At 32.3% G+C, this 12,517-nt stretch overlaps 1 protein-coding gene across 1 annotated transcript; it reads right to left on the bottom strand.

Annotated features, from left to right (window-relative positions):
- Positions 1-890: 890 nt before the first annotated feature.
- On the bottom strand, positions 891-5,020 carry LOC114188511. The gene is given in 5 exon segments (XM_028077084.1): positions 891-2,017; positions 2,020-2,781; positions 2,844-3,944; positions 4,014-4,197; positions 4,289-5,020. Coding segments are annotated over 5 exon segments (3,906 nt in total).
- Positions 5,021-12,517: the final 7,497 nt, after the last annotated feature.

Raw genomic sequence — 12,517 nt, 5'->3', positions numbered from 1 at the left:
TTCTTTGTAGAAGACATGGTCCATAAGTTGTTGAGTTTTAAAGAACTAAAAAATATCATTGAATAATGTTATTTACTTATGAGTCATTAAATGTATATGTAATGGTATACAAATATTGAAGAAATAGTAATAACCTCATTGATGCATATATTTTGATAAACACAAAGATTGTTGTTGTAGTGAGTATGGATTGGTAATGATTTTTGTTGTTTCCTGGTAATGGAAAGAAGTTAAATAAAAAAGAATAAAGATTTTTTGTGGTATTATAGAAGAATAATGGAAGAAAGTATAATGGAAGAAAGTAAATAATTTTAAATGTGCATAATACCTGCATGTCTTTTGAGAAAGTAATTCTCGTTTGATTAGATTTGAAAGTTGTGTTTTATCAGTTATCACAGTGGATCCCCAACCAATAGAATAAATTTTCAAATGATGAATCTACAATTGAAGAACAATATATGTAAACACGATGCACAATAGAGTTGTATTGATATATGTAAACATGACATATTATAATTGAAATGAATTAATTTGATTACCTTGTTGTCTATTGGCTTAACCAATGAAAGTGAATATTCATCCTTCCAAGTGTTCCATTGGTTCATAAATTTTGCATTCTACAAAGAAAATGTCAACTATTGCAAGATTGGGAACTAAACTTTTAAAACTACACTTATCGCATATCACCTCTTGTGGTATAAATGTGTGGAAATGACTTACATGTAATTCTTCATTGAGGTGTAAGTTGTCCTTAGTTATTATCGTACCTGCCAGGTATAAAATAAATATGATGAATTTTATTTTCGTAGTTGTAAATATAAGTATAATTGGGTAGAATATGAAAATATAGTCATTTTAATGACATAAATGAAGTAAAAAACGAACAATACCTAGTTTTGAGATAACAAAATTTCCTTATAAACAACATTCTTGGTAAAAATGCCTTCTTGTCCTTCAAGGTGTCCTTCTTTAATAAGGATTTTTGTGGAAGTTTGAGAAACACCTCTTGATAAAGCAACATATAATTGACCATGGCTAAAAACATGTCGTGGAAGGTAAATTCCAACGGTAGGTATAGTTTGTCCTTGTGATTTATTTATGGTAATTGCAAAACTCAATCTCACAGGGAATTGTTTCCTAATAAGCACAAAAGGAAGACCTGCACTCTCTGTTGTTTTATGTTTAATTCTTGGTAAGAAAGCTCTTTTTCCTGCATGGTGACCTGTCAATATTTCAACATCCAGCATGTTCATATAGAACCCACGACATAATAATCTTGTCCCATTACATAACCCAGATTTAGGGTCTATGTTTCGCAACAACATTAACGGTGATCCTTTTTTAACCTTTAAGTTATGTGGTGGCAAACCTCCTGGACAAATAGTGTGTAAGTACTCATGTTGGTATAAATGATATGTGTCTCCTTCAACCTCATCAAATGACAACAAATTACGATCTTCTCCTGGAAATAGATCGATAATTATGTCATTAAGTTTTTCTACATCTTCATTTTTTGGAGTTAGTATGGCTCGTTCAGCCATATAAGATGCATCCCATGTATGAAATTGTAACTGAGGAAAAGTTTGGTGTATGAGGTGTTGTATTGAGGTTTCTCCTTCCCATGATATTGCTAGTTGTTGGGGTATTTTAACCATGTCATCAACTTGTGTTGGTTCAATACCATCTCCAATGCGCATGAGATATTCAGCAAAATTGTGATCTTGTAATGATCTCATGTTTTGTTGTAAATGTAATATCTTTGTGTTACTCCATAAATGAGAGTTAATAATACAGGCAGAAATCATTTGTGCTTTTGTACCTTTTTGAACAACTGGCAGTACCTGACGAAAATCACCTCCTAATATGATCACTTTCCCCCCAAATGGAGCATCAGAATCTAGAATGTCCTTTAATGTTCGATCTAGTGCCTCCAAAACATATTTGTTAATCATGGGTGCTTCATCCCAAATAATTGCCTTTGCTATTTTTATTAGTTTTGCAAGATCTGATTGTTTACTATAGAACAAAACGAACCGGCCTCGACATTGATAGGTATTTTAAATCGAGAATGTGCAGTTCTACCACCCGGTAATAATGTTGCTGCTATACCAGAGGAGGCTGTAGCTAAAATAATTTGACCGTTGCTCCTACAATGTGCAATTAAAGTACGATAAAGAAATGTTTTACCGGTTCCGCCTGGTCCATCCACAAAAAAGACTTGACTTTGATTACGGTTGATTACATCTAAAATGGTATTGAAGGCAATGAGTTGGTCATGATTCAATCTGTGTACATTGTCAACATCTTCAGTAGGTATCTGTATTGATAATTCTTCTTGTATAATTCTTGGTACTGAAGTAGTTGCCAATGCATCATAAGATAAAGGTGGCAAATCAAAATCCTTGATTGTTTTACCATGCTGAATTAAAAGGTCATTTAAATCCCTCAATAACATAGGAATCAAGTTCTCATTGACAGAAGTGTTGGTTGAAGTATAATCTTCTAGCATATAGGTATGGAAGTGATTCCAAAGGCTTCTAACATCAGTTGGTTCACAAAAAAGTAATATGGTCACAAATAGTCTTCGTAAAGCATATGGCATTTGTAAAGTTGATGCTTCAACTAAGCATTCATGAATACTATTGTCACTTTCTAAAAAGCCCCATTTCTCAGCCGCCTTTTTGAATGTGTGACAATATGTTTCATTTGGTGATAATAGATATTCCCAACTGGTTGGTCCTCTTATGTGAGAAAGCAAAACCCGCAAGAAGAACTTATCTCCTTCAGAAGGAGATACAGTATACATTCGGCCGATAACTTTCTTGTTTGACCTTCTTGGATACCATTCCTTATGTCTATTATTCCAACAATAATGCTCTGGAATTTCCCGATACAAAATGTTCTAGATTGGGGATCTCTTTGATTGAGTGCAAAAAATTGTGTGAGCATGGTTTTGGAGTTGTTATCATCATTCAACACGTCATTGATGTTTTGGTGCTTATAAAATCGCACTTGTTGTCGATTTGGTAAATGAATTTGCAATCTTTCAACAGCTGGATTCATTCGATAGATTGTAAATCTGAAGATTTTCCATAAAGCCTCGGGAGCACAAATCCATCTAGCATCGAGATATTGCTGGACTTCATCTATAATTGGTCCTCTATGAATCTCCATTGCTACTCGATCCGGTCCTTTGTAAACATACTTATACAAATATTTAATACTTTTGATGCTGCTGCAGACCTCAACATTTATATGACAGTCGTATTTTAAGAGTAACCAAGGATTATAAGGAACCACCCATCTATTGTCAACAGTCACATTTCTATTTATGGAAATTGGTTCATCAAAACGTCTTCTATATTGTGGATATGAATCATTACCTTGTCGTGTTTCTTCCAAGAAATCCTTGGGAAATCTCTTTTGGCATTGATTGCGCTTCATACATGGTGATCTAGGATTGAGAGTTCCGCAAGGACCATGTATCATGTGTTTCAACACAGCTTCATGCAATTGTGGTTCTTCTGCCTTATTTGGTATTTCTGCCCTCACAATGCTATCATAATCTTGTGGATCACGTAACTTATCATTATTATCTAAGATCAATAGCATATGTACATGCGGCAACCCACGTTTTTGAAATTCAGTAACATACATATAACTATTAACTTTTCCGAGGACTCCTTTATTAACAACATCTTCCTTCAATTGCTCAAATTTTGCTCGAAAGATTCTTGTGAGCAAGTCAGGGCGATCTTGTGGAGTTTGTTGATTTTGTAGTTCAGAAGAAATTTCACTCCAAGATGGATTGCATGTCATTGTAAGAAAAATATCAGGTTTTCCATTGTGAGCAACAATTGCCATACCATCTTGATATCGTTGTGTCAAGTCTCGACGACTACCAATAAATGACGATGGTAATATTGTCCTCTTTCCAACAGTATCTTCAAAGAAATGAAAGAGTGAATGATAATATAATTAGATGTAATAAATGTTGTTTTAAATATATTTACCTGCGTGAGTTTGTCCTTCATGCAAAGCATCCTGCAAACCTTGGTACACTTCAGCACGAATGTTGTTTTGATGATTACGAATCCATCGTAACCTTCCGGTCTCAATCTTAACGTAGTTATCTACAACATATTGTTGTAAAAGTCGTCCCGCTTGTAATATTACAGACTGATCATTTGGACGAATCTACATTAAATAATCACGTGTTTCTAAAATATGTTAGCCTTCTTAATATTACATAATTTAATGAAACTGGGATAATTATGATAGAAGTTACCTGAAGCATGAAACTATAATATTCTCGGCAAGAGATACTTTGGCCATTATGATTTTTTGTGTTGGTGTCCCAGCCATATGTTCCAAATGGAAATAATAAAGGATATTGTAAAGGATCATAATATCCTACGGTTTCTTGTATGTTTATTAAATTTCCATCATGACCTACAACTTTAATATCTCGGCCACGTGCCATTGATTCTATGTCTGCAGTAACAATAATAGCTGCTACTTGAGATGCAGTTGGAAGATTATACTGTGGTTGATTCGCAGGACGCTCTTTAATGAGTAAAGAACATATCTGAATATTTGGTTCTTGAGCAAGTTGTCGAAATACATGCACAAAAGGATTGCACCGGTGTAATATTTGTTGCAATTTATGAACAATAGTTTGATGAAGTTGAGGGTTTTCCAACATCCTATTTTGTAATTCATGTTCAGTGTCATAAATGTACAACTGCAAAAACCGGGGTCTGGACCCATCATTTGGATAAAATCCTCCTATCCTATGATAGATTGCACCTTGAGCACGAAAACTATATATACCACGACCATTTGCTACTATAGTTTCATCCATATGAACACCAAGAGAAGTGAATGAGAAGACATGATTGTAACTTCTTATATGTTGTCTAAAATGTCTACTTTCAGATGTTTGATCTGAAAATATTTGAAGAAGCTCATGTGGAGGAGGAACACGTGGAAGTAAGACTTTCCCACCAGAGCAACACATATCGCGCGATTCATGATAAAATAATCGTGCATGACAATGTGGACATGTAGTTGGTGTAGACAATTGAAATTTGAGCATCGGAACCGTATTTAAAAAATTTCTAGCACTATTATGTGTTCGGGGGAATCCATGTAGCATATCTACATTATTGTGATAAATTGGAGGAATAGTAAATAATGTAGTATTATAAATTCCAAAAGTATGAAAAGTGCATTCTTAAAGCACAACATGTATTAATTATGGTAGGAAAAAGATACAAATAAGGTTCAATGGTACCAAAATTAGTATTAACTATTGATGGAAATAATTTACTAACCATGTTGAAGGGCATTGACGTGTGTATTACTTTGTCCTGCTTCGTTATGATTACATCCTTCCAATCTTTGTGTAGGAAAACCATAACCTGTGTGGTATTAAATCAATGAAAAAAAGTGCATAATAAAAAACCAATATCACTGTAATAAATAAAGAGAAAATTAAAAACCATGATAGTTGGTAATAAAGTATAATCATATCTTGATACATAGAGAAAAAAAAGGAAGTAATTGCGAAAATTAACGATACTTAAAGGTGTTTTATTTTTCAACATCGTAATAAATTATATCAAAATCATAATTACAAATCCTATAATAGTAAATAAATAGAATGAAAATATTTTTTGAAATGGTATGTAAACAACATAAATTAACTATTGATGAATAAAGTTGACTAACCATGTTCAGTGCCAGTAATGTGTGTATTACTTGGCCCTGCTTCATTATCATTACGACCTGGAAACCTGTCAGTAATGTGCGTATTACTTGGTCCTGCTTCATTATCATTACGTCTTGGAAACCTGTCAGTAATGTGCGTATTACTTGGTCCTGCTTCACTATGATTACGTCCTGGAAACCTTTGTGGGGCAAAACCATAACCTAATATTTAAAAAATAAGATAAATTGTATTTGAAGCAAATATATACTTTACAGGAAAGAACTAAAAAGAATGTAAGCATATTCGGAAGGATTTTCTCGGCTAATGACATACAGTAGTGATGAGGTGGGTTTAAACCTAAACAAAGAAGTTGTATTATACTTTTTTGTATAGGGTTAGATATAATTTTACATTTAAGCGTAAGTAAATGTAATTATCTATGAAGTATTTTTAAGATTGTTAGAATACATTATTGTTTATATATGTTTTTTACTGTTGTACATAATACAAATATAGTGTACTAACCACAATCTATGTTACTGACAGGTGAAGTACTTGACAATGCTTCATATACATTATATTCTTCAAACCTTTGCGGTGCATGAGGAGAACCTGTTATGTGAAAGCATGAAGCATAATAAATATAAATATGTAAATATTTCATAAAATGGTAAGTAAATAACATGGATTAAATATTGATGAATAAAATTGACTGACCATGTAGGGTTTCAGTAATATGTGTATTACTTGGTTCTTCGTCATTATCATTACGTCCTGCAAACCTTTGTGGGACCAAACCATAACCTAATATTTAGAAGCTAAGTTAAATTTTATTTAAATCGAATATATAGTTTACATACAATAGTGATGAGGAAAAATGTGATGTTACCTGCATTAGTTACGGACCGAGCCATTTGTCGAATAGATGTCATTCTCAATCGGGGAGCTCTGTTTGGCATTTGGACAATGTTGGTTGTGTTTTCAGGATTATTTTTCCTTCTTTTAGACTGTTCAATAAGTCTTTGTTGGGGGGTCATTCTACGTCTTCTATTTGCAGCATTTATTCTCCATCTTTGTCTTTGTTGTTCTGATGTTGATTTGTTAGAAGGAATATTTTCCATTTAGGTATGTTGTCTATTTAAACAAAAAATAATAAATAATAAATCCAAAATTAATATAAATTTAAAAATGTATTACTTGGAAGAAAGTAATGAATGAAAAGAAGGACAATGAAGACTACAAAATGTGTGAGTAGAAAGACTACAAAATTTGATTTGATGTAACAATAAAGAGCAGCAATGCAAATGATGACAGGCTAGTTAGCAAGTTACTGAAGAAAAAAAAAATTCATAATTAAAAAAAGTAATTTGTCAGTTTTAAAATAACACAGAATGTAAAAAAGTTGCTAATTTCTAAAAAAAATTGCTTAGTATTAGTATATTTTATGTTTTGTTTGGACATAAGGCTAGGGACATAGAGATTTGTACAATAATAAGAAGAAAATTACATCTTAAATTTCATATTAATACATGATTATACTGTTATAATTTATTACTTTAACACTAATCTTATTATAATATTTATGTTATATATTTATTATATTATAATATAACTCACTTATTTATAATAATATAATAAAAAATATTTATTTTATAAAATATATTATTGTAAAAATAATTGTTAAAAATTAAACCGTTAGTTTATATATATGGACCAACAGATAAATTAAATATTTAAATAAATATTATTAATATCATAATAATTCTTAAATATTAAATTATCAATTAATATAATTACAAACGGCAAATAATTATAATAAAAATATTAAAAAAATCATTATTAATGGATTATACTTTTAACTGGATTTGGTCACATCTAAATTATAAATGAATCAGGTTAAATCTAAATTTCATCTTCTTTTTTTTTTTATGAATCAAATTCAGATAAGTCGAATCAGTCCAATGGTTGAAAAAACTCTACTGTTACTTATAGTAGCATCTTCTTGATAGAGTAAATAGTTTGTTGGATATGGTTTAAATATACATAAAGGTGAGAATTTTAACCGAAGGAACAAATATTTAATAATGGAAAATCCACAATAAAGAACCACGAACATCGATTTGCATCTCATCATAACTATTTAAATTCACATGCCTAAACATTATTATGCATTGAATAGATTTAAAGATTTTGCAATTGTTATAAAATGTAGGCTGAATTAAAATGTAGGCTGAACTAATGGATATAAAATGTAGGCTGAATTAAAAAGTTTATAAAATATGTTTTAATTAGAACATTAAGATGTATACTGGCTAAATATAAATAAATCTAACATTAGTGCCTTAAGTTTTTTTGTTTCCAACCGTATTAAAATTGTTCAAGCATCTATTTTTAAAAATATTAAGTTTAATTGATTTCTATAAATAATCAAACTTAAAAACTGATGAATACTATACTCTTCGGTATTCTCTGTCACAAAATTGAACTTTAAAACACAGGCTGAATTATGCGCCTGTGTGTATTTTGAACTTTTTAATTCAGCCTACATTTTATATACATTTTGCAATTTTCTGTTATTTTACAGTTTTCGCTCATCTTCCATCTCCATAACGAAAAACTTTACACTGTTCCTTTGCACAGTGCTTGATAATTTAAGAATTAATTAACCTTCAAATTTCAAAGTTAAAATAATTTAATCTATATATAAACTACAGCTTTTGTTTAGAAAATTATCTTATAGTGGCCACGGTACTTTTTAAAATAAATTAGAATACATTGCGTTAATTTAATTTGAAAACAGATATGAAATATATTACAATGTTCCAGATATGAAGTATCCTTAAGTTGGCTTTGAATCTGGCATGTTTTGGAGGTTCCGAAAGTAAGTGTTTTTGTTGTTCCTTTGTTCATTCATCTCCTTTTCAGGTTCGTTACTTTGTTTCATGAATTTAATTTAACGTTTTGATGCGTCGTTGTGCAGAAGTGATAGTCAAACTTACTGAGTTTTGCGGTTCGTTCGTGATCTTGAAGTGTCAATTACCCAAGGGAGACTTGGAGACCCTGATTTCCATCACCAACGAAGAAGATGTCGCCAACATCTATAACATAAATGAAAAAAGGAAATTGGACAATTACCCAAAGCGAATAATCATAAATGAAAAGGAACAATGGAAAATACCGTTATTGTTTTCTCCAATGAAGTCCAATGAAAATAAATAACATCGACAAAGTGAGTGTGAAAACAAAGACAATAAGCAACGCAAAACAACTTCACGAAAGGAATAGAAATGATGTGGTTGCAGAGAAAAACAAACTGTAAAATAACGGTTACTTTTGAAACAATTTTAAAAATAATAAATAATTTATTATATTATTAAAAAGGGTAAAATAGGAATTAAAGAAAGTGGACACAGAAAGAGGAATCCCCTTTATATATTGTTATAGATAATAATTAAAATATTGTTAAATTTTAATGTTTTATCTCATTTAATAATTATTTTATTTTATTTTTATCATCAAGGGTGTTTTGGTAATCTTCAAATTTTATCTATTAAAATAATTTTCTTAATTTATCACATAACTCAAATCACTCACTAACTTTCATAAAATTTATCTCCAAATTCACTCACTTTACCCCCTAAATCCACTAAAAAAACACACATATTCATCTACTCAAATCCACACAAATTCATCTTCAACTCTCCCTCAAATCCATCCACAAAAAAGAGCACAACCTTAGTGATAACTTAATTATCTTAGTAACAAAAAATATCTTAGTAGGAATCAATTTTAGTAACAAAAAATAATTAGTCACTATAACGATTAATTTATATATTAATTTATAAACAAAAAATTGTTGATAACTAAAATAATTTTTAAATTAGTTTTTAAATTTGTCACTATAGTGAATGGTCTCTAAATTGGTCACTAATATTATCTACCAAGGTTTTAGTTACTAAAAAAATTGGTCTTTAAATTTGTATCTAAATTGATCACTCATAGAACAAATTTAGAAACTGATTTGTTTGATAGCTAATGTTAGTGACTAGACCAATATAGAAACAAATTCACTATAATTACTAATTTAGAGACCAATTTAAAAACTATCTTAGTTACCTATAATTTTTAGTTTATAAATTGGTAATTAAAAAACTAATTGTTTTTTATCTCTAGTTACTAATAAAAAAAACATTCTTATTGTAAGGCCCAGTTTTCTGCTGCCTTGGTTTTGTAAGGACTACCCCAAATCCAATGGGCCCAAGGACTGGCCCAAAACGAATTCAGACCCTAAGATTGCCCTAACCCTAACTCTCGCTCTCACTTTTCAGAAAATTTGTTCCTTGTCCTAGAGCCGCAGCCGCCTCTCAATCTCTGCTAGGGTTTGGTACCACCGCAGGCACGCAAGTTCGAACCAGCTCTCTTCCTCTACGTAAGTATCCTTTCATGGATGCTCATAGTTCTGCTACTGTTACGCTGGGTAACTCATTTCCGCTGTTTCTCATTTCTTTCCAGCACCTTAAGGGCTCCTTGAGTTGCCGCTTTCCGCTGTTTAGGGTCGAGGTCTCGTGCTAGCCATTTCCAGGTAGGGAAGCTATGGCTTAATCATATATTCCATTTTTCGATGTTGTTTGGTTGTATTTTGAGTTTATGTGGTTGGTGTGATATTATGTTAACTGTGGACGCATGAATATGTTGTGTTGGTTTGGTGTGGGTGGCTGTTGCAGGAAAATAGTGGCGAGACCTGATAATCTCGCCCAAGCGAGCCAGTCTCGCCTAGGCGAGATGAACAGGGACTCGCCCAAACCTTTTTACGCGAAAGGTCACTCAGGCGACCAGCTAAACTTTTGAGCGAGCGAGCATCTCGCTCAAGTGAGAGGGGTCTCGCCTAAGCGAGATCCCGCGTGAGCCCCTGCTTCTTTTTTAGCCCTCGCCCAGGCGAAGGGGGCTCGCCTGAGCGAGACCCTTCAGCCTGAGCGAGGAGTTGGGTGAGACATTGCGTTTGTGTGGTTATTTCTGAAATTCAAAATTGGTTTATGCTTGTTTGGGTGTTGATTATTCTATTAAATGCGTGAGACAAATCAATATGCATGAGTGATGTGATCCATGAATTTTAAATGATGGTTTTGGGCTTGAACCTTCGCATGTGAAAGGAATGAGGTGGTTGGTATTAAATTGACATGGTATTGGCATGAGATGAAATTCCACTATGTTGGTTGAGAATGATGAACTGGAATGGATTCACTGGAAAATTAAAAGGGATGGATTATGAAGAACTAGTATGCGATGTGTATGTATAAATCTGTATGATGAATCTTTCTTGATTGGTTGAGCATGTTTAGTCTGTGTCAGTGCGTAAATCCTTGGAGTCTCTAGGTGAGACTTTCGGGGTCGCGCTTCAGTGGTTGGGACGTAATCCCATGGCCCCTGTTAGTGGGTGTCTATGGTGGTGCCCCATCTGTATAACTAGGTAAGGATTCAAGATAAGGTTGCATCCTGACGCACTAAGGAGTTAGTTAGTCTCACCTAGAGCGGACTGACTCATGTGGTGAGAGTAGCAGGAGGCCTGAAATTCATTAAGGGCTAACCTTGTGGTGAGGGAAATTGATTCATTGTAACACTTGTAACACATAGCTCGGGGGTGAGCAGAGGTATCCACCACAAGTGTGAGCATCCGCTGAATTCGACCAAGTTATATGTATCTGTATGAGTCGAGTCGTGTCTTAGTGTACTATTTGAGAAGTCATAACATGCTTGGTTGATATGTGGGTATGATATGGTGAATATATATTGGATTGTATGGATGAATTCTTTTGTGCTTTAGCTTACCCTACTTTCTTTGTTGTATGTTCTGCTGTGTGGTACTCTCTTTTGCGATGATCATCAACTTGTTGGTGTGAGCAGATGCGAGGAACACCCGCGGGCAACAGGGAGGTGATGGTTCCGCTACATAATCTGCATGGACTGGATCTTAGTTTCTTTAGGGATTTGTCCCATGTATTGCTCTATGTTTTATTACTGTACTTCGTTTGTTAGACTTTTCAACTGTTTCTGTTGGTATCGTGGTGTGCCTAGTTTGTAGGGATGGCGTTAAGGACTACAGGACTGCGTTGTTATACTATTTACGTGTGGCGTTTCTTTTAATTACGCATATTAATTAAATGGGACGTTACACTTATACGTTGTATATTAATTGATTATAATATTTTGTCGTATAAAGACTCAACATGTTTATATCATTTAATTAAAATATTAGGTTAGAAAAAAATGTATATAAACATATATTTAATTAACAATTATTATTTTAATAATATTTATACTTACTTTCTTATTCACGTATAATTTTAGTGTTGTTAGCATGTGATCTTCATTATGTGTTGTATTAAAAAAAATTATATGTATTATACTCATTCTTTACTATTGTTTAAATATTAGAAATAATAATTTTGAGAATTAAATATATAATTCAAGAAATTAAATATATCTCACGTCATTAAGATATAATTCAAACGCATTTAAATTTTAGAAAGAATATTTGACTCTAATTGTGGATAGTCTTTGTGAAAATTTCCCAAAAACACAAGTTCAAAGTTTGAACAAGAAGTTAAAATATTTTCAATTTAACAAGTGAAAAGGATGGTTTATCAATTGTTAATAACCTCAAAGCTCGTACAAAAGACATGCAAAAAAAGCATGATGAACGCATGAATTTATAGAACCTAACATAAAAAAATATTACAACTCAAAAATGACAAACTCGTCAAAATCGTATAGAAAAGACAATAAAATACATGAACATATCTAAAA

This window comes from Vigna unguiculata, chromosome 6 (assembly GCF_004118075.2).
Source record: "Vigna unguiculata cultivar IT97K-499-35 chromosome 6, ASM411807v1, whole genome shotgun sequence".
Taxonomy (NCBI): Eukaryota; Viridiplantae; Streptophyta; class Magnoliopsida; order Fabales; family Fabaceae; genus Vigna; species Vigna unguiculata.
Note: the sequence above shows the minus strand (reverse complement) of the source record. Positions and strands in the feature narration are given on the sequence as shown.